The sequence below is a fragment of the Myxocyprinus asiaticus genome, chromosome 49, assembly GCF_019703515.2.
Source record: "Myxocyprinus asiaticus isolate MX2 ecotype Aquarium Trade chromosome 49, UBuf_Myxa_2, whole genome shotgun sequence".
NCBI lineage: Eukaryota > Metazoa > Chordata > Actinopteri > Cypriniformes > Catostomidae > Myxocyprinus > Myxocyprinus asiaticus.
This window is the reverse complement of record NC_059392.1, coordinates 9,558,587-9,585,173: the sequence shown is the minus strand read 5'-3', so window position 1 is coordinate 9,585,173 and position 26,587 is coordinate 9,558,587. Positions and strand designations below refer to the sequence as shown.

The 26,587-nt window shown below is 37.3% G+C and overlaps 1 protein-coding gene across 5 annotated transcripts in view; it reads right to left on the bottom strand.

Annotated features, from left to right (window-relative positions):
• The window catches only part of LOC127438412 (rab GTPase-activating protein 1-like), a 131,227-nt gene that overhangs the window by 90,041 nt on the left and 14,599 nt on the right, over positions 1-26,587 (bottom strand). For all 5 annotated transcript variants that reach the window (XM_051693978.1, XM_051693983.1, XM_051693982.1 and 2 more), the window contains exons 8-13: positions 25,330-25,396; positions 22,625-22,727; positions 19,592-19,758; positions 17,431-17,557; positions 7,606-7,699; positions 7,141-7,291 (exon numbers count right to left, since the gene is read on the bottom strand). In XM_051693978.1, coding sequence (XP_051549938.1) covers positions 7,141-7,291; positions 7,606-7,699; positions 17,431-17,557; positions 19,592-19,758; positions 22,625-22,727; positions 25,330-25,396 — 709 coding nt within the window. The remainder of the gene's footprint in view (positions 1-7,140; positions 7,292-7,605; positions 7,700-17,430; positions 17,558-19,591; positions 19,759-22,624; positions 22,728-25,329; positions 25,397-26,587) is intronic.

The following is a 26,587-nucleotide window of genomic DNA, read 5'->3' as shown; positions in this document are numbered from 1 at the left end:
CAAGCTACTAACGAAACGATCCGCCATCAAAGATTTCATTACATGCTCCATAAAGACAGTAATCTATTTAAGCAGGGTTGTGAAGACTACATAATCAATCCCACAAGTCGTTAGAATTAGAAGGTGGTAGAACACAGGCTTGCCGAAAAATGTATAATAATACGAAATGCTGGATGCAGCCCAGTGATTTGTCTGAATGGTAGAAAGGAGCCTTCTTGGCATTATACATTGTGTTTCATGCTCAGTTACAATCTTGTAATCAAACAATTGACTAGCTTAACGGTCCATGTGCCTCAGCTGATAGCACAATGACTTACCATCTCCCTTTCACATGCCTCTCCAATGTGTAAGTGATAAAACATGTTCCACTGGGTGTAACTCATTAAAAAGTAGTGTAAAAATCTTGTGTAACACTACTGTTGCTTAATCGTGTCAGATTTTTACATTTTATAAAATACTGCAAAGAACAAATGAATGGTGAACAATCTTGTGTAGATTTTAGATCCATTGAAAGAGTGTCAAATTTAATTAGAATTCTTCCTTCTTTGTCTTTTTTATTAAGAATAGCAGAATGAATCTAATAAATAAAAAATAAAAAAAGGAAGGAATATCCAGGGTCATATTTCTTGTGACATTAAATTTATGACAATTACGAACACATACCTTTCCTCCACCCTCTGAATTCTCAGTAGCCTACTGCAATACGAAAGAATTATTAGTAAAATAAATGTATCATTACTGTAATGTGTAAAAAATAATTATTTAAATTGTAGAGTACAATTTTAAGTGTACATCATGGTTGTACTTAATTTACTTTATATTTATTATAAATTAAAATAATAATAATTGTGTCTGAACAGGATGATTTTTATTGCACTACAGTAAACAGAAGAGAGAGGGAAAAAAGTGGCTTAAATTGTTACTATAATAAATGTCAATGCAAAAAGAAATATCATTAATTATCCTAAAATAGGCTTTTCCCCCCTTTTGATTTTGGAGTGAAATATGACGCTGACATTTCTTTGTGGGATTCACCCGTCAACTTCTTTTTGGAACAAAGACTTTTTAAGCCCTGACCCGAGAGAATAACACCTTTCGCAGATCCCTCATGCATCAGACAAACAAAGGCTGTGAAAATGTCAGTTTCACGCTCTTGGAAACACCACACAGGTTTCATTTTAACTGATCCACAGCTCAAGAGAGTGTTAAAAACATATGGACAGATGACATTAGGGTGGAAAGAGAATATGATAAAGTTTTTAGAAAGTAATACGGATAATTTTTTTTTTTGATTTACCCAAGCCAACATGTGCCTGCGGCACTATAACTTAGCCTTTGATCAGTATTATAATCAGCAGAGTGGAAACGCAACCATTAATTACACATATATAGTTGAGTGAAGAGCTCCCAACAATGTTTTAAATTTTATCAACAGCGCCACAACTGTTGTATCAATATAGTTACGTGAGCTGCAGTGGAGAATGCTCTATATTTAATTAATGAATAAATTATATTTTCTGTGTCCCATAACCCTTAAGGCAGTACAGCGTATAGTTAAAGGTTGAGCTGGAATGGCAGCAGTTTCATCCCGTGTGGGTAGCAAGAAGAATTGTAGAATTTACTCCACCTGGCAATACAGTAGATTATTTGTGACAGGTCAGGATCAGGGTGAGCAGATGTTGGAGTATCCTCACCTCCAGGTGACCTCCAATCACCATCATGCCTGAAATTCACTTAGTGACTAAAGGGGGGGGGGGGGGCTATATTTATGACCATTAATATATTCTCCATTGTGACATTTTCATTAAAAGGGAAGCACATTTCTGCCATTTAATTCCCACAATGCAAACCAACAAACAACGTTTTTTCATTACTGTAGGGCCAAAAAACATATTTTTGTATTATATTTCTCACTTATATTTCTTACATTTCCCCACTCAGGCGCACAAACACACACCCATCTGACCCTAAGTGGTGCTATAATAAACACTTTTACATTTTGGCTCATATCTCTGCAACCTTAAGGGCTAGAATCAAAATAATTTTTTCCTCTGATTCCTTGAGTCAAGCCATACGAAATATACAGCTGAAGTCAGAAGTTTACATACACTTAGGTTGTAGTCTTTAAAACTCATTTTTTAACCACTCCACAGATTTAATATTAGCAAACTATAGTTTTGCCGTTAAGTCGTTTAGGACATCTACTTTGGGCATGACACGAGTCATTTTTCCAACAATTGTTTACAGACAGATTGTTTCACTTTTAATTGACTATATCACAATTCCAGTGGGTCAGAAGTTTACATACACTAAGTTAACTGTGCCTTTAAGCAGCTTGGAAAATTCCAGAAAATTATATCAAGCATTTAGGTAATTAGCCAATTAGTTAATTTGCTAATTGGAGTAAATTGGAGGTGTTCCTGCAGATGTATTTTAAGGCCTACCTTCAAACTCAGTGCCTCTTTGCTTGACATCATGGGAAAATCAAAAGAAATCAGCCAAGACCTCAGAAAAAAAAATTGTGGACCTCCACAAGTCTCATCCTAGGAAGCAATTTCCAAATGCCTGAAGGTACCACGCTCATCTGTACAAACAACAGTACGCAAGTATAAACACCATGGGACCACGCAGCCATCATACCGCTCAGGAAGGGGACACATTCTGTCTCCTAGAGATGAACGTAATTTGGTGCGAAAAGTGCAAATCAATCCCAGAACAACAGCAAAGGACCTTGTGAAGATGCTGGAGGAAACAGGAAGACATGTATCTATATCCACAGTAAAACGAGTCCTATATCAACATAACCTGAAAGGCTGCTTAGCAAGGAAGAAGCTAGTGCTCCAAAACCGCCATAAAAAAGCCAGACTACAGTTTGCAAGTGTACATGGGAACAAAGATTTTACTTTTTGGAGAAATGTCTTCTGGTCTGATGAAACCATCATTATGTTTGGAGGAAAAAGGGTGAGGCTTGCAAGCCGAAGAACACCATCCCAACCGTAAAGCATGGGGGTGGCAGGATCATGTTGGGGGGGTGCTCTGCTGCAGGAGGGACTGGTGCACTTCACAAAATAGATGGCATCATGCGGAAGGAAAATTATGTGGATATATTGAAGCAATATCTCAAGACATCAGCCAGGAAGTTAAAGCTCGGTCGCAAATGGGTCTTCCAAATGGACAGTGACCCCAAGCATACCTCCAAAGTTGTGGCAAAATGGCTTAAGGACAAAGTCAAGGTATTGGAGTGGCCATCACAAAGCCCTGACCTCAATCCGATAGAAAATTTGGGGGCAGAACTGAAAAAGTGTGTGCGAGCAAGGAGGCCTACAAACCTGACTCAGTTACACCAGTTCTGTCTGGAGGAATGGGCCAAAATTCCAGCAACTTATTATGAGAAGCTTGTGGAAGACTACCCAAAACATTTGACCCAAGTTAAACAATTTAAAGGGAACGCTACCAAATACTAACAAAGTGTATGTAAACTTCTGACCCACTGGGAATGTGATGAAAATAATAAAAGCTGAAATAAATAATTCTCTCTACTATTATTCTGACATTTCACATTCTTAAAATAAAGTAGTGATCCAAAATGACTTCAACTGTATATATCTCCAATTTCATTTCCGTCTATAATTTTTTGAAAAACCTACTTTTTTCATTAGTCCGATCAGCACGAAATTTGGTATACATCATCTACAGATCCCCATGACAAAAAAATCAAATAGTTCCCAAGATATTAACGATACAATTCCTTCGCTTTAACGCGATTTGTGTAACTGATCAATATCTACTTAACGCAAACTCCAAAATGTAACCAAACCTGGTACACATAGTCAACAGGATGTTTAGAAGATGTCAGCAAAGTTTCGTACAAAAAAAAACTGTGATAACTTTGCAGCCATTTGAGCGACAAAGTTCAAATTAAATATGCATCTTCTTTGGTTCAAATGCTAACATATTCTTAAATCGATTTGACAAATTGACAAAAATGTCCGTCAACGGGCAATCAAATTTCAGCACCTTATAACTCGTATTGGGAATGACCGAGGGTTATGGAAATCAAACTTAATATGCATATGCGAGATAGCATTTTAAAGAAGCATGCAAAATTTGGTGGAGATCGGACAATAGGTGGCTCTATAACAGTTGAATGTTTATGGAGTGGTGGTGGTGTAGTGGACTAAAGCACTGAACTGGTAAGCGGAAAGTTGTTGGTTCAATCCCCACAGCTAACACCATTGTGTCCTTGAGCAAGGCACTTAACTCCAGGTTGCTCCAGGGGGATTGTCCCTGTAATCAGGGAACTGTAAGTCACTTTGGATAAAAGCGTCTGCCAAATGCATAAATGTAAATGTAAATGTTATGCTATCGCATTTTACATGCGTGTGAATGGTTGTATATTCTGCAATGTTTTACACAGACACACGTAATTCATATCATATGATAGATCTCCTCATTCTGAACAACTTTGCCTCAAGAACCATAGGTGTCAAACTGTTTAAATATTTGAGATTATTAAAAAAAAAAATTAAAAAAATTGTGAACTAGTCCTAGGTTCACTCAACCTCGACAAAACCAGTGTAGTACAATTCTCTGAACTTCTAGATAAATAATTATAAATTATTATTTTATTTAGAATGGCTATAATATGGCAATTTAAAATTATGGGTGTGGCTCAGTTTACCCAAAAGCCAATAACTCCTAAACAAAGGCTCCGATTGAAATAGAGTACATCAATGAAACGTGATTCCAAAGAAGCATGCAAAATTTGTTGTGGATCAGACAATAGGTGGTGCTATAACAGTCAGACATATTAAAAAAAAAAAAACACTAAATCTCTGTGGTTGTTTACCTGTGAGTTCTAAAAATTATATTGCTTTATCTCTATTTTAAGTGCTTATCACTATAATTCTTAAAATGTTGTAACCGCTTGAACCCTGGTAATTGCTGCTTGCAGTTATATTAAAAATGAATGAGAATTTAATGAGAACTACAGTTTTGAGAATTTGGGGGGGGGGGGGGGGGGGAAGTGTGCTTGATTGTAATAATAATAAAATAACATCACAATCTTTTTTGCATCAGAGTAATGCAAACTGGGTTTGTGTATTACAGTAATGAAAATTGAGAGGGGAAATGTGCTTAATTGTCATTATAATAACATCATAATGCAACTGTCCTAAAATAGGCTTAATTTTCTTCAAGCACAATGTAATTGCATTATTTTTTCTTTTGACTTTGGGGTTGAAAATCATCATTGGAAACTCAAAGTGTCCAGACGTATTACGGTAATAGGAATTTGGGCAAAATAAATGTTTAATGGTCCAACAAATAGGCTTAAAGGAATATTTTGGGTTCAATACAAGTTAAGCTCAATCAACAGCATTTGTGGCATTATGCTGATAACCACAAAAAAATTATTTATACATTTCTTTTTTTTTGTTGTTGCATTTTTTAAAGAAAAGGAGGGACAAGTCGAAATACATTTTTGTGATAATCAACATTAGCTTAAGCTTAACCAGGAATATTCCATTAAAATTCTTTCTGCAAAATCTAATTTCTTATTTTCTTTACTTTTGGTTTTGGGGTGAATTTTGATTTGGATGATTCGTGAGATTCCTACAGCAATGCAGACACTGTTGCCAGCAAAGGTCATGGATGCAAAAGGCTTCCTGTACTGGCTTTGGGTGTTGAAAGAGGGGTTTTACATTTGCTAATTTAGCACCAGCATGTGTTTTACCACAATTTACATCACCGAGGACTCGTATCCTCTAAATCTGTTAACCTACTACTGTTACCTTGAACATACAGCAAGCAAAGCTTTTGATCTAATTGCTTTTAAGTAATTTAAACATCACAACATTCACTCCAAAAGAAGAGATTGACAAGCATCAGACTTGAAACATGGATTACTGAATAATTTCTTGCCAATTTATTTGTTAAAAACTGCAAAACTATTGACTCTTATTGTCATGTTCCTGACTGTGTCAACAATTGTTGCTTCAGTGTGGGAACATTCCAGTCGCTGACCACACTTGGCATGAGAACCAGTGCAACTCCAAGAACAACATGAAAGAAATAGCTTGACAAACTTTGTTAAAAAAGCTGTAGTTTTCAAAAATAGCAGAGTTCAATCCCAAATAAACCATCTTAGATCTGTAGTCATGACGAAATTGCTTGAATTTGCTGTGACATCGCATTTGAATAAGCATTTGCAATCTTCAGCACACTCTATACCACTGGAAACCTTTGACTCACTCTGTTTTCATGAGTTCAAAGAGTCAAACGAATATCTAAGTAAAGCATCAATATGGGTAGAAAATATCTGTATAGTAAATACGGAGTCTGCTACACTACAAAGGCTCATCCTGCTAACACGGCGAAAACTACTGAAGATCATCAATTTCGCCCTTGAAAATGCACATGGAGTTCTTCTGTTCCTCAATGAAGTTGCTTTGATAGACCAAAGCTGGTACAGCACAGCAATTTATATCACACTTCAGTAACAACCAAACTAAATGACTATAGTAACTCTCTGGGTGCACTTTACTGTTAAGCGTGAGCTAAAATGACAGCAATGGTCCATTGTTTCCTGTAACCATTAAGCCAAGCACACACTACAAGACTTGAGGCCAAAATATACTTCGGTTTTCCGCATCCCGGTGTAAATTTCGTCAACAGCATGGTACGTGTGGACACGCAGCCCAGTTTTTCTAGACACACGAACAATATGCATCTGCGCATCATCGGCGCAACCTCCACAAAAGTGCTTTTTTGTTGTCAAATGACATGTTGAAAAGAAACTCTCCTGCTGCTACATGCGTGACTTTGTGTGAAACCAAATCTTTGAACCATAACTACAGTAGGAGAGGAGAATGATCTCGTAGTTGTTTACAACTACAACTTATCAGCAATTAGTTGTGTAAAGTCTACACCATAATTTTAACAACAATAAAAGAAAATTTGACTTTACGTAACAAGACACATAACTGCGTTCCACAGGATGAATGGACGGGGCTCTGTTTTGAAAGTTGTGGCACTTGCAAGGACTTGCATGCATGCCAGTAATTGGCAACAAGGGGATAAAAAAAGGGATTTTGAAGAAAATAAGAGGCGAAAGGAGGTGTAATGGTTGTCATCTCTTACCTTAGTGATGAGAATGCGGTAGAGCTCTAGCAGAGCCTGATCGTTGGGGCAGCCAGACAGGAGCTGCCAAACTTCAGCTCGTAAGGCCTCCGGGATCCCAGGCTTCACCAGAGCAGACAGGCCCTTGGGCCGTGCCGACAGGTTTGCGTGCCTGACAGGTGGAACACTGAGTCACTACAACTACAAAATAGAGCTCTGTTGTGCTGCAATGACTAATAAAGACTCTACAAAGGTTAAAGATGATACTCCAAGTCTGGCCATTTTTTCAAAACTCGCCTACCTAAATTTTTGGAGGAGTACAAGTTTGTTGTTTATATCTGATGATCATTAGCTCTATTAAAAATGTAAAGACTAACATTTCAAATTAGTTTGAATAGTTGATGTACCACATCACTTCAGCTCAAGTATTTGGCAAACATCATCATTTGTAAAAGCAGAATGTCTCAAGTTGTGCCGAAAGTTTACCATCTGTTGAGGATTCCTCCCCAGGATTCCAGAATCTTCTCGGGACAGTCCTTCGACACGTCTCCAGTCCCACTAGAGATTTCACTGTCACTATCTGTGCAACAGGGGACACAGACAATATCGTAGCTTTCAATATGTTCTTGGCCCAAAACACACATTTATGCTAAATATCAGTTGTAAAACAGACTAACCGCCACTACCGTTTGAATGATATCCGTAACGGTACAAATGATAGAACTAATGGGTGGCGTAGCCTAGAGGTTTAAATCTGGGCTGGTAACTGAAAGGTTGCTGGTTTAAACAGAGTAACAGACAATCCTTGAACCATCACCATTGTGCCTGGTAAGTGAAATGCAATACAGCTTGGTCAAATTTACCTTTGAGCGATGAAATTCTGCACGATCAGGAAGTTCATATGAAAGACTTCAAGTTGCGAAGAAATTTTCCTAAAAGAATTTCATGTGGGGGTTTAAGTATGGTGATCTGGTGCAAACTTGCAGCGTCGACAAATAGAAAGTTGATTGGTTTGACAGCGACGTCTGTGTGGGCAGTGCTTCATATATACTCAATGAGCATTTTATTAGGAACATGAGTACACCTACTTATTCATGCGATTATCTAATCAGCCAATCATGTGGCAGCAGTGCAATGCATAAAACCATTCAGATACGGGTCAGGAGCTTCAGTTAATGTTCAGTTGATGTTCATCAACCATCAGAATGGGGAAAAATTTGATCTCAGTGATTTTGACCGTGGCATGAGTGTTGGTGCCAGGCGTGCTGGTTTGAGTATTTCTGTAACTGCTGATCTCCTGGGATTTTCATGCACAACAAGAGTTTCAAGAGTTTACTCAGAATGGTGCCAAAAACAAAAAACATCCAATGAGCGGCAGTTCTGTGGACGGAAATGCCTTGTTGATGAGAGATCAACGGAGAATGGCCAGGCTGGCTGAGCTGAGAAAAAGGCTACGGTAACTCAGACAACCACTCTGTATAATTGTAGTGAGCAGAATAGCATCTCAGAGTGCACAACACATCAAACCTTGAGGCAGATGAGCTACAACAGCAGAGGACCACGTCTGGCACTTTATTAGGACCTTAAGAGTTCCTAATAAAGTGCTCAGTGATTGTATAGCTAAACTGAATATTTGCAATTGACGAGAAAATCGTTTAAGCAATGAGTTTCTTTATAACTTAACTCTCCCAGAGTATAAAGTGCATTATAAAAAAAAGTGACAAAGTTTGTAAAATTTGTGCAAAAGCGTTAATTTAATTTCCACATTTTTGTGTATGTCTCCTTAGCCATCATTAAATTATACCATTAGTATAGTACAGAAGCACCCTGTAGCTCCACCTAGAAGATGGACATGTTCGGGGGCTCTGTAGCACATCCCTTTTGAGGAACCATCACCAAACTTTGTACACATATAGATCTCATCAAGCTGGACAACTTTTGCGCTGACAGTCATAAGCTCTGCCCAACAGGATGTCTGCCATTTTGGATTGTTTGAAAAATGCATGCTCTGGAATTTGAAATACTCCTCCAAGGGATTTCATGCTACAGGTACGAAATGTGGGCGATATCATGCCAAGATATTGGCGACGCTAAATTGCAAACAGATTTTTAAATATCGAACGGTGTTGCCATGGCGATGCACCAAATTAATGGCAAAAATAGGGAAACAGGAAGTCTCTTATCTTCTACGTGCATTGTGTGATTTAGATCAAAATTAAGTTGTATGTTTTTCTTGGGGGCTAATCACATGGATGTGGCTATTGTGGGTCACGGTCATAGTGCCACCAACTGGCAGCAGGTGGTGTGGCACTTACAACAGACTTTGAAATAGATTTATCCAAATTGCTTCAAAATTGTTTAGAATAATGTCAAATGCATGTGTCCATCTTGCATTGTTTTCCGAAAGCCACCGGGTGGAAAAGGACCAGTTGTGCTTGGGCCAGTCATCGCTGCTTGCAGCTATATTTTTACTATGACGTGTTTGGATGCTGCACAGCACCACTACTAAATAAGAGAACAGTCCTTGCAGCATTCAGAAGTTTGTTATATGGCTTATACACCTGCACTAGTCAGGGATGTATGCCACTGCAGAGTGCCAAGATTACTTTTACGCCTTGAGGAGTTAAAGAAAATGTCTTGGACTTAATGTCCACAAAGGTCATTAGGAGCCGACCAGCCCTCCGAGAACATATCTCAAGGTCTGCGGCCACAACAAGCCTGTGCATAATGTCATTTGAAGAGAAAAGTGAGGGAATGAATGACAATGCATCTGGTGGTGACAACTATGTATCTCTATGCATCTCAAAACATTTGAGAGTGTCGTGATTAAACATATGGCATTTAATGACACTGTTGTAAACTTTTCAGTGCTATAAGTCTTGCACGACTACAAATTTTTACTAGTCAAGTAGTTAGTAGACATGAAAAGTAGTCAACTCGAAGGTGGGCAAATGACTCAAAATACGTAGTGCAGCATTAGACCAGATACATACTTTACGCGAGTACGCAAATGTAAGCGTTTGGCCAACGGGCAGTCTGGTTGAACATGCTTAACGTGCGTTCTTGCGTTACTTTGGCGGTAACAAGCCTCAGTACTCAAGGGGGTGATAGTTACCTTTAAATGTCAGTGTCATGTGTTATGTGGATGTGTTATTATTCTGTTAAATTGCTATTAACATATTGCCTTCACCTTACTTGTTCAGCAATATTCTCTTTAAAATGTTGATTGGCCATGACAGTAGTTGGCTTGAAAGAGAAAACTCACGTAGAAGCGGATAGTTCACACTAATGTCCACTACAGCGCCTTTAAGACTTTTAGCCTTAAGAAGGTCTTTGCATGTTTAGCACTTTAGCACTTTAGTAACAATCAACTTTTTGGCTTGTATGTGAACTTAGCTTATGTTACGGGTTCATGTATTTTCACTTTCGCATAAGTCAAAATCCTTATAGCTATTAAAGGATATTATACGAAATTAAATGTCATAACTACACTGGCACGCAGTTTGTGAACAGAAATTTTTTACTTCTGCTGTAGCAATGTATAGAACAAGTGAACTGCAGTCATGTGACCCGCCACGTGGCTGAACAAATCAACAAGCCGATTAAAGGTTGAAGTATGTTTTGGGTTTTCTGCGTGACATCATTTTCATCATCAGCGCAGTCCACATGGATTGTCCGCATACAGGCTACATTTTCTAGACAAGCAGATGTGCTCGTCCATCTGCGCATGCACCAGCCGTTGACTCTACTAAAATTATCACAAAGCAGTCATAGCACATATACGTCAAGCACATTCCACACAGGCTTGCTGTCAAGAGCACTTCGAAAGGCTACAGCAACTGATTGTTCGCAAACTAGGTCCTAGCCTTAATTGGTCCAGCCCCTAGTGTGCGAGCAGAAGCAAGTAAACATCAGAGTATCTGCAGGTTCGAAGGAATGAAATTTAAGGCTTTTTAAGACTTAAGGCCAACTTTAAGAAAAATTTAAGACCACTTTCACAATAAAAAATTAATTAATTAACTGGTAAATACAAAACCACTGAGGCTACTTGAATGTATCTGGACATGTTTTATATATATATATATATATATATATATATATATATATATATATATATATATATATATATATTTTATTGTGCATTTGTGTGTTAATAAGTTAATACAACATTAAAACTCTAAATGAAATCATTAAGAACGCATGTAGCCTAAAGTATGTAGCTTATATTGTGACCCTTCTCTTTAGTCACTTGCTTTCTAGCAAGACATGACGCATTAGACCAATGCTTTGGCAACGTCACCGTTTATGTCAAACACGGAAGTGGTGGCAATTACGTTGGCAGCCCTAGAGCTAGAGAGATGGAGATGAGAGATATAACAGGTGTAACTCTGCAGCGGAGTAGGTCTGTTAGCTTTACAATTATTGTCAAAGGTATAGTGTAAAATAAGGAAGCGCAACGATTTGAGAGGCGTCAAAAGACCGCTCCAGCCTTGCGCACTTGCAAACTGTAACGTTGACAGCTTTGTCGATTATAAGCAGGAGCGACAGTGTTAGATATAAAAATAACTCCATTTGCATTTCGGATTAACGGGTTTATGAAGGTTTATACATGTGTAACATCGTAAGTTCAGTAAAAATGCACTTCCCTGTGCATGCTCATACTAAACTCAAGCGTCAGCTGCTAAATGACGGATGCACGAGAGAGAGAGAGAGAGAGAGAGAGGATTTTTACTCGTGCAGATTTGGCTGTTTTAAGTGTCTCCTCTATTCACGCAGCAAAATTTAAGACATCAGCAAGACTTCTTGTAATTTAAGATATTTAAGACTTTTCATGGCCTTAAATTTTAAAAAGTAAATTTAAGACATTAAGATAAGGACCCACGGATACCCTGAATCATGCGAAGATCTTCAAATAATGAACAAAAGAGACACTTTTTCGCTGTAACACAATGAGGATTAAATTTACTGAGGACAAGCGCGCAGCAATGTTTTTGTTGGAAAGCAGCAGATTCCTTCGAGGTGTCCTGCCATGGACACCATACTTGTTTAATGTTTTCTGTATACTAGACTCATGAACATAGATGTTAACCAGTTCCAATGATTCCTCCAAGTCTTCAGCTGTCACACTAGGGTTATTTTTTTTTTTTTACCTAATTGAGCATTCTGCAATGTGCCCTTTGAGTCATCTTGGCTGGACGGCCACAGCACTAAATTCTCTCCATTTATAGACAATTTGTCTAACTGTGGACATATGAATATCTAAGCTCTTCAAGATAACTTTGTAACCCTTTCCAGCTTTACGCAAATCAACAATTCTTCCGAGATCTATTTTGCGAGACATGGTCCATGTCAGCAGATGTTTCTTGTGAATAGCAAACTCAAAATGTTTGAGTGCTTTTTACTGTTATCAACTGTGCGTGAAAACCATGACCTAGCCTTAATTGGTGCAACCCCTAGTATATGACCAAGTAATCATGCAAAGATCTTCAAATAAAGAACAAAAAAGCCACTTTTTTTGTCATAACACAATAGGGATTAATTTACGGGTCACCAACCTGAGGACTTCGGCTTTAGACAACATAGCTTTTTGAGCCCATTTACAAACGTACATGACCTCCAGCGAGTGCCTCAAATGGCATTCTTTTTACAATCTTCCAAGTGAGGTCTTGAACACAGTGGTTTCTTTTGAAATGCTTTTAAAGGGCATCTTTTTACATTTACTGCACATGTAGCTTGGCAACGTTGTGAAAAAAGACTGAGATAGGGAGAGAGAGAGCGAGAGAAAGAGAGACAAGCCTTGAGCAGAGCCTGTTGCAAGGTGACATAGCGGTTCAGTAGCAGATGTGGGTGGATGAATCCTCTTTTCCATCTGCCTTCCCAATATATCTCAGAGAGAGAAAGCTGGCCAGGGCAACACTTCCAAAAACAACAACAACAACAACAACTTAGTTGTATAGCCCAGAAATCAAGGCTTGGAACAAATTGTGCAAAGCAAAGGTGGGATTGTTCTGTTTTTTTTCCAAAGGCTGAATAAAAATCATTCATGTTTTCGTGAATGGTTTACAGAGCAGGTACATAGACAGTTGAGTGTGGAAATAGCAAAGACAATAGTATACGTATGTGGTAAATAAATTAGGTATTGATGATATATATATTTTTTGAGATATAACAAAGCTAGTCCTATATCCTTTATGCCATCAAAGATAGGAGCATATGAAAAGATTTGCTTAGCAAACTGCTTAGCCTATGCAAATCTTGCCCATATTGTACTTAATATGACATGTTCAAGTTTTATTTCTGCTCTGTTTTGCCAACATATGGAGTACCTGAGATCAGAAGATATATTCTTCTAAAAATAGGCTTATACTGCTGAATGACTTCCAAATCTGGCAACCCACATCATTACTTTTATTATGTAAATAGTTTTGTATTCTGCTGAGCTCTACCATTAAGGAGTTATGTTGCAACATAAGACTATATGTGCTTATCATATGAAATTATATAACACATGCTTAGAAAAAAACTGAAGTAATATTCTGAATATGTTTGCAAAATGTCCAAGTGTGCACTACCAGTCAAAAGTTGGGACCCACCTGATTGAATTTATGTTTCTCATGATATTAAAAAAACCTTTTGATGTAAAGGTTTATGTTTATATGCTTAAAATTAGTTTTGTGGACAAATATAAATTGTGCCTACATTTGAATTTCTTTATATACAACTAAACATGTTTTGACTGAGTTGACTACAGTAAATGATTACAGAATTTACATTTTTGGTAGCACTATCCCTTGAAATTATATTCAGAGTTACATACTAATCAACCTTTAAAATTATCGATCCATGTGGTGTGCAAAAATAAATTGAGCAGAATCTGAGACTACAGAAGAGAAAAAATAAAGCGCGCCTGTTCCAGGTGGTCAGATGAAACACAGATCCCGATAGCCAATACCACTTAACCAAATTGGAATCTATTCTTCTGAAATGGGCACCGATAACCACTTGAAAGCCACCAGAGTTTCACATCTCTGGCTTGTGGCAGCCACCGTCAAAAACACAGTTCGAATCCACGTCGCAAAAAGACAGATAGCTAATACAATTCACCTAAAGCTACAAGCCCAGACTAAATTAAAGCCTGTGATGTATTCGTGCTGCCAAACCACATCCGGAAAATGCAAGATGAGGGAATATTGATCATGTTACAATTTGGTGGGAAAATATCTGGACGGGTGATCTCATTCTTTTGATGTGTTAGCACTGAAATGAAAGTGAAAAAACATCAAAACAAATGTTCTTTCTACAGCTTTTTTTCTTTCCTTGTGTACATCCAAACACATTCAATCTAGCTCTGAAAGGCAATGTAAATTACTTCAGAGAGCTGTATTTGCAAGCCTGGAGAGTTTAGGATGGGAGTAAGTGGGGCAAGTCACATGTGGAGATGCAATTACTTCAAGGTGAGTGTAGCTTGCAAAGCTTGGAAACAGGATTTCCCTTGTACTTTTATATAATAAAAAAAATAAAAAAATAAAAATAAAAACATTTTTAAAAATGGAATGTACCAGTACTATGCAGATGTACTTAAACATTCACAACACAAAGTTCCCTCTCCAGTCCACTAATTAAAACTCACAAAAGCTGGTCTTTTGGAAATCTTCATTATTATGTCACAACCATGAGCATATTACATTTATAGTTCACCCAAAAATATTGATCCATACTTATACAACTTTCTCTCTACTGTGGAACACATAAGGCGATATATAAACAATGACAAGAAAAAGTATGTGAACCCTTTGGGAATTAGCTGGTTTTCTGCATTAATTGATAATAAAATGTGATCTCATCTTCAAAGTCACAAGTATAGACAAACACAATGTGCTTAAGCTAACAACACACAAACAATTATAATCTTTCATGTCTTTATTGAACACATCCCATTAAACATTCACAGTGCTGTGGAAAAAGTAAGTGAACCCTTGGATTTTAATAACTGGTCGATCCTCTTTTGGCAGCAATAATCTCAACCAATCGTTTCTGTTAGCTGCGGATTAGTCCTGGACAATGTTCAGAAGGAATTTTCGACCATTCTTCCTTATAGACCTGCTTCAGCTCGGCCATATTCTTAGGATGTCTGGTGTGAACAGCTCTCTTGAGGTCATTCCACAGCATCTCTATTGGGTTAAGGACTGGGCTCTGGCTGGGCCATCCCAAAAGGTGGATATTCTTTTTTTGATGCCAGTCTGCAGATTTTCTTAAACAATACAACCTTAGTTTCATCAGTCCACAAAACATTTTCCCTGTAGTGTTGTGGAGTGTCATGGTGGTCTTTAGCAAACTTCAGGCGCACAGCGATGTTTTTGTTGGAAAGCAGCGGCTTCCTTCATGGTGTCCTGCCATGGACACCATGCCTGTTTAATGTTTTCCGTATAGTAGACTCATGAACAAAGATGTTAACCAGTTCCAATGATTCCTTCAAGTCTTTAGCTGTCAATCTAGGGTTTTTTTTACCTCATTGAGCATTCTGCAGTGTGCCCTACGAGTCATCTTGGCTGGATGGCCACTTCTAGGGAGAGTAGCCACAGTACTAAATCGTCTCAATTTATAGGCACTTTGTCTAACTGTCGACAGATGAATATCTAAGCTCTTCGAGATAACTTTGTAACCCTTTCCAGCTTTATGCAAAGCAACAAATCTCTTTTTTGCGAGGCATGGTCCACGTCAGCAGATGCTTCTTGTGAATACCGAACTCAAAATGTTTGAGTGCTTTTTATAAGTCGAAGTATCTCTAACCAACTCCTGACTCTAATCAGCTTTTGTTGATGTTATTAGCCTAGGGGTTCACTTACTTTTTTCCAACCTATTCTGTGAATGTTTGATGTATTCAATATGTATATGAACAATACGATAATTTGTGTGTTAATAGTTAAAACAGATTGTGTTTGTTAACTTAGATGATCAAACCAGATTTTAAGACAAAATTATACATAAATGCAGGTAATTCAGTAGTTCACATACTTTTTCTTGCCGCTGTATGTATCAACAGCTATAGATAGAAGAATCAGCAACTTGGCCAACCCTGATGATGGATAATGTGACCTACAGCATACAAAGTTTAGACAAAAGTCTTAAAGAAACAGCAGCAAAAACAACTTGTTAAAAGCTATTTTTTGCGCCACTAGCGCTGTCAAAAGAATTGGAAAAGTAAACATTGTTTTCAAACAGCATTTCCGAATCTCTCCCCCCCGGCATACTCACGCCATTGGTTGATCAAATATTGATGTGTCTGGTTGGTTGAGTTGTTCAAACAAAACTACATTTTTATAGTGCCTCAGAGTTCAGTTTTCAAGGAAATCAACCCACCAAATGCTTACTTATATTTGTCTCTACATATTAAGCACTCAAAAAATGAAGTCATCACACTTACTTAATTGAATTTGAGAAAGCTTTGACAAGCCATTTAATGTCTGTCATTCAGATTAAGTCAGTTTCATTGAGCCACCATAATTTGGTTGGATTAGGTAAAATCAATGTATTATAGTAGTTTTAACTCAACTTTATAATGTCAAACTCAATTTACTAAGGTTTTATTCAATTAATTTTCTTAGGTTGGCCCAACTTAAATTATTTTAGTAATCCTTAGTATATGCCAGGTGAGCAATTGTAAGGACAGTGAAACTTTTCCATTGTCCATTTAATAGCAACTGCTTATAGAGCTAAGCAGCACTCAAATCAAACTTCACAATGGTAAACCCAAATACTCCAGCATAACAGACTTCTTTTCTAAATACTAATATAACAGAATATTAAACATTAACAAATCTCCCTCTATTCTCATTTTGCTCAAAAATTCATAAAATAACACTGCATAATGCATATGATTTCGACACTTATTCTCCCTATACAGTCCCATATAAAGCAAAGCATGCTGGGAAATGGAAATCCCCTGCCCAGTTTCATCAATGCTACTTTAACACCACAAAATGTATTCATGTAGTTTCAACTCAAATGGATTAAGTAGACTTCAATTTTACAAATTTAAATGGATAGCAATAAAATCAAGTTGACAAAATGTGAGCTGGGATAGAAGTTACCAACTTCAGCTTTGATTCTACGAGTCAAAGAGGGTGGAAAATATAACACTCTAAGCAACCTTGAGTAACATTATACATGGACATGATTCCAAAAGCGTAGAATATGGCGCTGTTAATGGACTGCACCACAAATTGGAGACATTGGGTGAAAAAAGGCAAGTAGGAAGAAAAACAAAATGAAACACAGAAAAGCACTCTGATGAACTAGATAGAGGCATACCTTCCTCTGGTTCCTCTTCCTCAGTGGGAGACTGCAGGCGGCCACGTGTTCCAGCTGCACACTCTGTGTGCTTCTGCAGGCTTACCACTTCATACATGGCATCTCCCTGGCTGCCCTTCCCTGTGCCCTAGACACACAAAAAAAGAACAAACACACTCTGTAAACACAGCAGCATGACAAAGCCTTACAGCTGCATTTCAAATATTCTAGAAATGTGCATTATCAGGGTTACAGTTTGCAGGGGGGAAATCAAGAGTGAATATTGCACTTGTACCTCACTTCTCTTCAGGTCAGTTTGCACAAACTGAATTGCAAATTTATAAATGTTGCTACTGGCACTGCTTCCCTTGCGCCATGTGGCTCAAATGTAAACTTCTGTTTCCATTTTTAATTGCAAAGTGGAACTGTACAACAGACGAAGAATGATGATTACAGCCAGAATAATTACACGCCAATTCCTTGCACCTAATGAGCGTCGTAAACAAATAAGAAATAATAAAATAACACGAGGAATGGGCTTGGCCTATCACTAACGCCATAATATTATCTTTTAATTAGCTTTTAACTACAGCACAGGCATTCTTTCTCTCAGTGATAAGATAACTACGGAACCAATCAGGCTGAGATGCAGGCTGCAAGCCCTAATTACTTAAGCATGATAATGAGTGCCGGGCCTCCTATTAAGCTACGAATTATACAAAGCCTCCATTTGCCGCTTCACAGCTTCTAGGAGTTAGTGCTTCAATTCACGCGTCACAAAAGCACACTTTCTGCGTAGCCTTTATCTTGTAGCCTAAAACTGTTCATAGGCAATTCATGTTTGAAAAGAGACGGCAAGAAATAATTATGGTTTACTTGCAGTATATGGGTGAATTTTAAGAAGCCTGTCAGAAACATTTCTGGGTCATATATCCCCCCAGATTAAAAGAAAAAAATAAGGAAATACGTATACGTAAATTCTGTATAAAAAAAAATTGAAGCCATTAAGATTTTTTTGCATTGTGACATTCTTGTCATGACAACTAAGCGTAATTCGTCCCACATTTACAGAGCACCTTAGAGGGAAGGGTGTGAACTTATTTTCTGAAATAGCTTTGTGCTCCCTCGAAATAGTTGTGTGTTCCCTTACAAAAAGTTTTGCATTCCATCGCAATAGTTTTATCAATCCCTTTCAAAAATTAAACGTGCTTTTACTACAGTAACCATATTTAATCATGATATTCATAGTAAAATCATAGTAATAATACAGGAAAACCAATTCTATGGTAATAAAAAAAATTAAAAAAAATAATGAAAAATTTTGCCCAAAAAAAATGGTAACCACAATTTTACTATAGTAATACTATAGTTATTTAACAAATACCATAGCTGAAACATGTTTAGTAAAACTATGGATAATTTTCGTAAGGGATGGATAAAACTATTGAGAGAGAAAACAAACCTTTTGTAAGCAAACGCAAACCACTGTGAAAGAACTCAAACTATTGCGAGGGATCGCAAAGTTTTTGGGAGGGAACGCAAAACGTATTGTTAGGGAATGCAAAACTTTTGCAACGGAAAGCAAAACTATCGTAAGGGATTGCAAAATTATAGGGAAGGAACACAAACTATTGCAAAGGAACGCAAAACTATTTTAGGGGAAACCAAAACTATTTCAAGTAAAAGCAAACCTATTCCGTGGGAACGCAAAACTTATTGTAAGAGAATGCAAAATTAGAGAAACTTTGAGGGAACACAAAATTATAAAGAACGAACGCAAACTACTGCAAAGGAACGCAAAACTATGTTAAGGGGAACCAAAACTATTTCGAGGGAACGCAAAACCATTTAGTGGAATACAAACTTATTGTAAGGGAATGCAAAATTAGAGCACAAAATTATAAGGAAGGAATGCAAACTACTGCAAAGGAACAAAACTATTTTAAGAGGGAACGCAAAACTATTTCGAGGGAATGCAAAACTGTTGAGAAGGAATGCAAAACTTTTTGTGAAGAAACGCAAAGCTATTTCGAGGGAATGCAAAACCATTGGAAAGGAATGCAAAACTACTGTGAGGGAACGCAAAGCTATTTCGAGGGAATGCAAAACTTTTTGTGAGAACGCAAAAATATGGCTTTAAATATTTGTAAGAGGTTTTTTTGTGTTTGAGCTTGAGCTTTACCTGTTTGAGCTTGAGGTAAAAGGTCTCAGAAAAGGCCTTCCTGCTAAAATACCAGAACCTCTCATTAGCTGGGTAGACCCTCACTAGCGCCTCCATGAGGAACCGCACAGGTTCCAAGACCTCAGTCACCACCAGGTCCACAGCTACAGTCATGTACACATGCTTGTCTGGAGAGTAAAAATTTCAGTCAATCATTAACTCAACACTGCACAATTACAACTAATCATTCAGCCTAGAGTATTCAGAGTGCTGGTAACTACTTACGGGCTTACAAATCTTTCAAAAGTTGATGTTCTATTACAGTGGTTCTAAACCTTTTTTAAATGAACGCCCCACTACTTCATTTTCTTACCCCAAAAATTAATTCTATTTCCTCACTCCCCTAATGTAGCCTATGACAAATTTAATAGAACTGTAGTGATATGACACTATTTATTATCAATCTATTTCTGCCTATAGTACAGTTAGTGTTACTATAGTAAATTCAAGGGTGGTGATGTAGAATTCTGTGCCGAACTCAAATGGTTTCTGCTTCTCACGCCTTGCTTCTCACTGATTCTCGCAAAGCTGCGAGTTGAAGAGCTCGAGCTTTAAGAGCTTTGCGCTGGCGCTGCTCTGTCCATTGAGCCGTATCCATCTACAGAGCCATACAGGTGCATTTGCCGAGGTTGTGACTCTGCCTGTGTATTTGACACTGCTAAACCAGATACTTCAGATGCGTCGCTAGACTTCAAAATCAGATGAGCCGCAGGACAAATGCGTACCAACCCATATAATCGAGAACCAACTGATATACTCCAAGTCTAGATAAACGTTTTAATGCAAAGATGAACTTGACGATAGATTTGATTATTATGACTGATAAACGCCCCCCATTTGTAACTTAACGCCCCCCTCTTTCAGGTACCACCCCCGTTGAGAACCCCTGTTCTATTGTGAAATTACATGGAATTTACATAGAAATTAAATTTCAGCCTTGTACTTTTAGATAACCACCTTAGTTTAAATAAGGTTTGGATCAGCAAGTATAACTTCTTCCCTGTGTAAATTGAGGTTTCCATTTCAAGTCTGCATTTTATTACACTTGCAGTAAAACATTTCAGAGGTCTTGATTTATGTCTGTTTGCAAGTCTTAATGGGGGCTCTCCACGGTTCCACTATTTACCTACCAATTTTTCTCACCACCATCATTTTCATCTTGACTATTGTAATTGGAATCTATTTTCAGCGATTCTCTCATAAATCTGTAATTTTTGCTTTACTTGTTTCCTGTTAATTGAAATAATAAAACCCCTAAGTGTGAAAACAGTCTAGTTTTCTCAGCTTCTCACAGATCTGTTTCTCACAGTGGCTTACTTTTTTTCCTAAGGATAGGGCTCACCAAAGAAAGAATACAACAAGATCAGTTCCCCAGAATACAACATCTTGCAACACTTGAGTGAAGATAATTAACCCTGTGGGGCAGGGAGGAGCCGGGCCGTGATGACGCACAGCCGGCCCCTAAACGGGCAGCTGCCTGTAGTTCTCTCTCTCTCGAACTGCCACCTCCGGTAGCCTTTATCCCTCTTGGGCTTGATCAGCCTGATTAGGAGCCGGGTGTGCAGCATCACGGCCCGGCCCTCCGCCCTGCCACACCCTGGTTTGACAATGAAACTCTTGTATTTCACTGTTGGTCTGGATGATTTGTTCCCTTTTCTGCTGTGAGGATGACTTTACTCTTAGTTTCAATGTAAACAAGATTTGCTCTCGGATTAGACAGATTTTCTCTTTGACCTTCAATCTTGGCTTCGGTCAAATATGGACTGCATGTGTCAGAGGGTACATCAGCTCATACAGTAATTATACACAAATACCCCCTCAGATAGTGGTCACATTTAAATGAAGAAACCTTTAATTTACAGACTAAAAATGCACTGGAAAATGAAGATTATTTACGGGGGTAAAATAAACATCTCATTTGCTATGACTCAATTTAAATATATCATCTATATATCAGCATCATAGCGTCCATCAGCCACCTGCTCTCAAGATATTAGCATTTGCTGCTGAGAAACACATCAGTCAACCACTAGTACAGGCCACATCAATTCATATAAACTGATTTAAAACTGTACTGCTGCAACTACAGTCAGCGAGAGTGACATATTTTGACAAGTGATTAGAAAAGATAGTCAACAGGGTAAAAGTGGTATAAATAGTAGATAGAAGCAAAACATGTTTTTTAATATAAAAAATAGTGCTGTCAGTCGATTTCATTTTTTTATTTGAATTATTACATAATTCTTTTCATAGTTAATCACAGATTTTGAAATTTTACTAATATATATATATAAAAACACTTATTGTCAAAATTTCTAGTCCCCCCATAAGTTGCATATTTAATGCTATGAGCATTAAATCTCGTAAACTCTCATCCTCCACATATTAATCAGCTGGCAGACTCTGGCTATTTGCTTTGCTACAGCAATCGTGAAGCCGCCATCATGATTCACATCAGGGTGTAAAAGCAGCGTCAAGCACCACTTTGAACTCCACATGAAAAGCACTTGCAGACAAATACATCTCATGCATTTTCGTGATGGTTAAGAGTTGACCTGCTTCTGTTGTAATTAAACTGCACCTTACAGAGGCTGCAAAGTACTTGCTTTCTGTCACAAGTCTTGCTTTGTACATACAAATAGCATTAAGAGGTCCTTTCCTATAGCTGTTGTGCGTGTGTGTGCGTCAGTGTAATGACTCCGGGAGGACACATTGCAAAGATACCACCCTAGTCCCACCAGTGTTTTTGCCGGTTTAGGCTTTATTAATGGTAAATGCGTTAATTGCAATTAAAAAAAATTAACACGTTAAACATGCGTAAACGTGTACATTTTGACAGCTCTAATAAAAACTATAAACCTGTCAGACAGTTTGTTTGTTGTATGATAAAATTAAAAACCTTAAAATTAGTTTAAGGGATTATCTATACACTGGACAAACGTTCATTTCTGTGCACAAATTCCACCCTATAAAAGGGTCGTTATTAGGACTCACCTTTTGGTGTGTCTTCGTTGAGTGGCGGGAAATCCAGAATGTTTGGGTTCCAGGTGCCAGTGATCACATATGCCTTCCCATCAGCACTTTTCCCCATAGACTCCTTCAAGAACAACCACAAACAAATATCAAGCTTCTTGTAAAATGACTAGAGCTGCCAATGTTAACACAAAGTTTGAAATTAATAAAAACAAAATATGTTTAATGTTGCAAAATTAATTTAATGCCGTTAATTAATTTAGCTATTTTGACAATGAATCTGCTTCATTTGTTTCAGTGTGACTTCTAAAGATTGGTCAGAGTAAGAGAACAATACGCAATACAACAATCCCATAGTCAGACTCTTATTTATCTGTGAATGTATTCAACATATTCATAAATCAAACCCAAATGCAACTTTTAACAACAGTGAAATTCATTTGCATGAAATACTATTATAAGTATATCACCTACAATCTAAACACTTTTGCTACCACACCAATAAAATAATTCTTACATACAGTTGAAATCAGAAGTTTACATAGACTTAGGCTGTAGTCATTAAAACTCATTTAACCACTCCATAGATTTAATATTAGCAAACTATAGTTTTGGCAAGTCATTTAGGACATCTACTTTGTGCATGACACAAGTAATTTTTCCAACAATTGTTTACAGACAGATTGTTTCACTTTTAATTGACTATATCACAATTCCAGTGGGTCAGAAGTTTACATACACAAAATTCCAGAAAATTATTTCAAGGCTTTAGACAATTAGCTTCTGATAGGACAGCACTGAACTGGAGGTATACCTGTGGATGTATTTTAAGGCCTACCTTCAAACTTGGTGCCTCTTTGCTTGAAATTATGGGAAAATCAAAAGAAATCAGCCAAAAAAATTGTGGACCTCCACAAATCTGTTTCATCCTTGGGAGCAATTTCCAAATGCCTGAAGGTACCACATTCATCTGTACAAACAATAGTACGCAAGTATAAACACCATGGGACCACGCAGCCTTCATACTGCTCAGGAAGGGGACGCATTCTGTCTCCTAGAGATTAACGTAGTTTGGTGCGAAAAGTGCAAATCAATCCTAGAACAACAGCAAAGGACCCTGTGAAGATGCTTGAGGAAACAGGTAGACAAGTATCTATATCCACAGTAAAACGAGTCCTATATCAACATAACCTTAAAGGCTGCTCAGCAAGGAAGAAGCCACTGCTCCAAAACCGCCATAAAAAAGCCAGACTACAGTTTGCACATGGGGACAAAAATTTTACTTTTTGAGAAATGTCCTCTGGTCTAATGAAACAAAAATGAACTGTTTGGCCATAATGACCATTGTTATGTTTGGAGGAAAAAGGGTGAGTCTTGCAAGCCGAAGAACACCATCCCAACCATGAAGCATGGGGGTGGCAGCATCATGTTGTGGGGGTGCTTTGATGCAGGAGGGACCGGTGCACTTCACAAAATAGATGGCATCATGAGGAAGGAAATTTATATGGATATATTGAAGCAACATCTCATCACATCAGCCAGGAAGTTAAAGCTCGGTTGCAATTGCGCCTTCCAAATGGACAATGACCCCAAGCATACCTCCAAAGTTGTGGCAAAATGGCTTAAGGACAACAAAGTCAAGGTATTGGAGTGGCCATCACAAAGCCCTGACCTCAATCTGATAGAAAATTTGTGGGCAGAACTGAAAAAGTGTGAGCAAGGAGGCCTACAAACCTGACTCAGTTACACCAGTTCTGTCTGGAGGAATGGGCTAAAATTCCAGCAACTTATTGTGAGAAGCTTGTGGAAGGCTACCCAAAACGTTTGACCCAAGTTAAACAATTTAAAGGCAATGCTACCAAATACTAACAAAGCGTATGCAAACTTCTGACCCACTGGGAATGTGATGAAAGGAATAAAGCTGAAATAAATCATTCTCTCTACTATTATTCTGACATTTCACAGTCTTAAAATAAAGTAGTGATCCTAACTGACCTAAGACATGGAATGATTTCTACGATTAAATGTCAGGAATTGTGAAAAACTGAGTTTAAATGGATTTGGCTAAGGTGTATGTAAACTTCTGACTTCAACTGTATAATTGTGCTATATTTCTTTAAATAGAAACTAAATGCATTCAAACTCCATGTTGTACATTAAAAAAAAAAACTGTGCCAAATTGCAGCAAATTTCAGATTAATTGAATCAATTACAAAAAAATCATGAGATTAATCATGATTCATTATTTAAATCTATTGACATGTCTTGTATTGACAACTCTGTGTGAAACATCAAATGATGTGATTTATCTAAACAGGGCAGATGGCAACAGGCTACATGGTGACAAGTACAGTATTAAACCTCGTAAGCTTTTTAACTCAATCCCCATGAACCCAATTATGCTTGATTCAACTGCTAATTGTTTTTGCTCTTGATGTGCATACCACCAGCTGAACTTGCTTAAGGGCCAATGTAAAACTATGTTTCTAATGAATAATAAAAATAAAATAAAAAATAAAAATTTCCACTCAGTGTTTCTATAAATGGCAAAAGAATGTAATTTAAAATTAGTGTTTGTGCATGAGGATATGAGAAATGAATACACGACATTGGTGCTGAGGTACAGCTAGAAGATTTAAACCACAGGCAGTCAGTTTGTTTGAGTTGTGCAAATAAACAAATGTTGTTCAACTCCTAATACAAGGTGAATTGGATAAGTGTCTCACCATGTCGAGAAGGTGCATGTCGCTGTTGCGAACGTTCTGACCTGGACTGAGTAACATCCCGAAGCACCTGGAAAACACAGAAAGGATTTAGATGACAAGAATGAGCCATTAAATAAACATGACTGTTTATTGCATAATACATTTGACAGCATATCACATATTTGATTTTTGATCAGTAGTTATTTAATTAGTTAGGCTGATGAATCAAAAAGTATTCAAAATTGAGGTGTTCATTTAATAAAGAATTTACTTAAAAAAAAAAAAAAAAGAAAAAAGAAAGTGTAGTGCGCTTATTTAGAACACAATTGGGCTTAAATGGAACACATGCACTTTATAAACCCACTCTGGACTTTTTGCGTTTTTTAATTAAACATTTTCATGGCAAATCTCACAGTGTGGGGGGTCTTTTCTACAGTTACTAGAGTGACATCAAGTGGTCGCAGAGTGAATCACACTTCTTGCATAATGCAATTTGCTAACAAGCTCTCTGTTGTTACATCCTGTGTTCGCTATTAAAATCTGATAAGACTCATAAGACTCAGATTACAACCTAATCTAAATTTAGGCTCGTTGAGATGACTTGCCTATTTAGATTCAGGTCACATCTTTAAAAATAAAAATAAATAAAAAATGCAAAAGAAAAAACCCTGGAATTCAGTCTCTTTTAGACCAAATAGATTGGGAATAAAAGATTAGAAACAAGACTAAGAAATGTGGATTTATTATTTAGCAAATTTAATAATAAACATAATTTTTACATGCATTTATTTTTATTTTTAGAGGATTGACTCTACTGCGATAATAATAAGCATATTGGAGAGGCACTATGCAATATGCTTAACTTAGTATGCTTAAACTGTAGGGCTGGGTATCGATATAGATTTCCAGATTCGATTTTGATTTACAAGCTTTCGATCGATTTAATTTAACTCAGATTAATTTGTGTATGTTTCAGTTACAATAACCATTTTGTTTATACATGAAAGCAATTTTACGATTCTTAAAACCAATTTCAATACCATTATTATAATAATACATTAATACTTATTAAAGCTTTTAAAATTATCCAGCAAAGAGCAGTGAGTGGTTTTCGTTGTGTTGTTATTGTTGTTTGATTAATATTAACAATATACTAGACAAAGGCAGGTCAATTAAAATGCATTTAAACTTCAAGTCTGATATTTTGATTCAAATGATTGTTCACTTAAGAAATAAATGACTGTGTTTACATTAAAATCTTACCAAGACTAGATTTCTC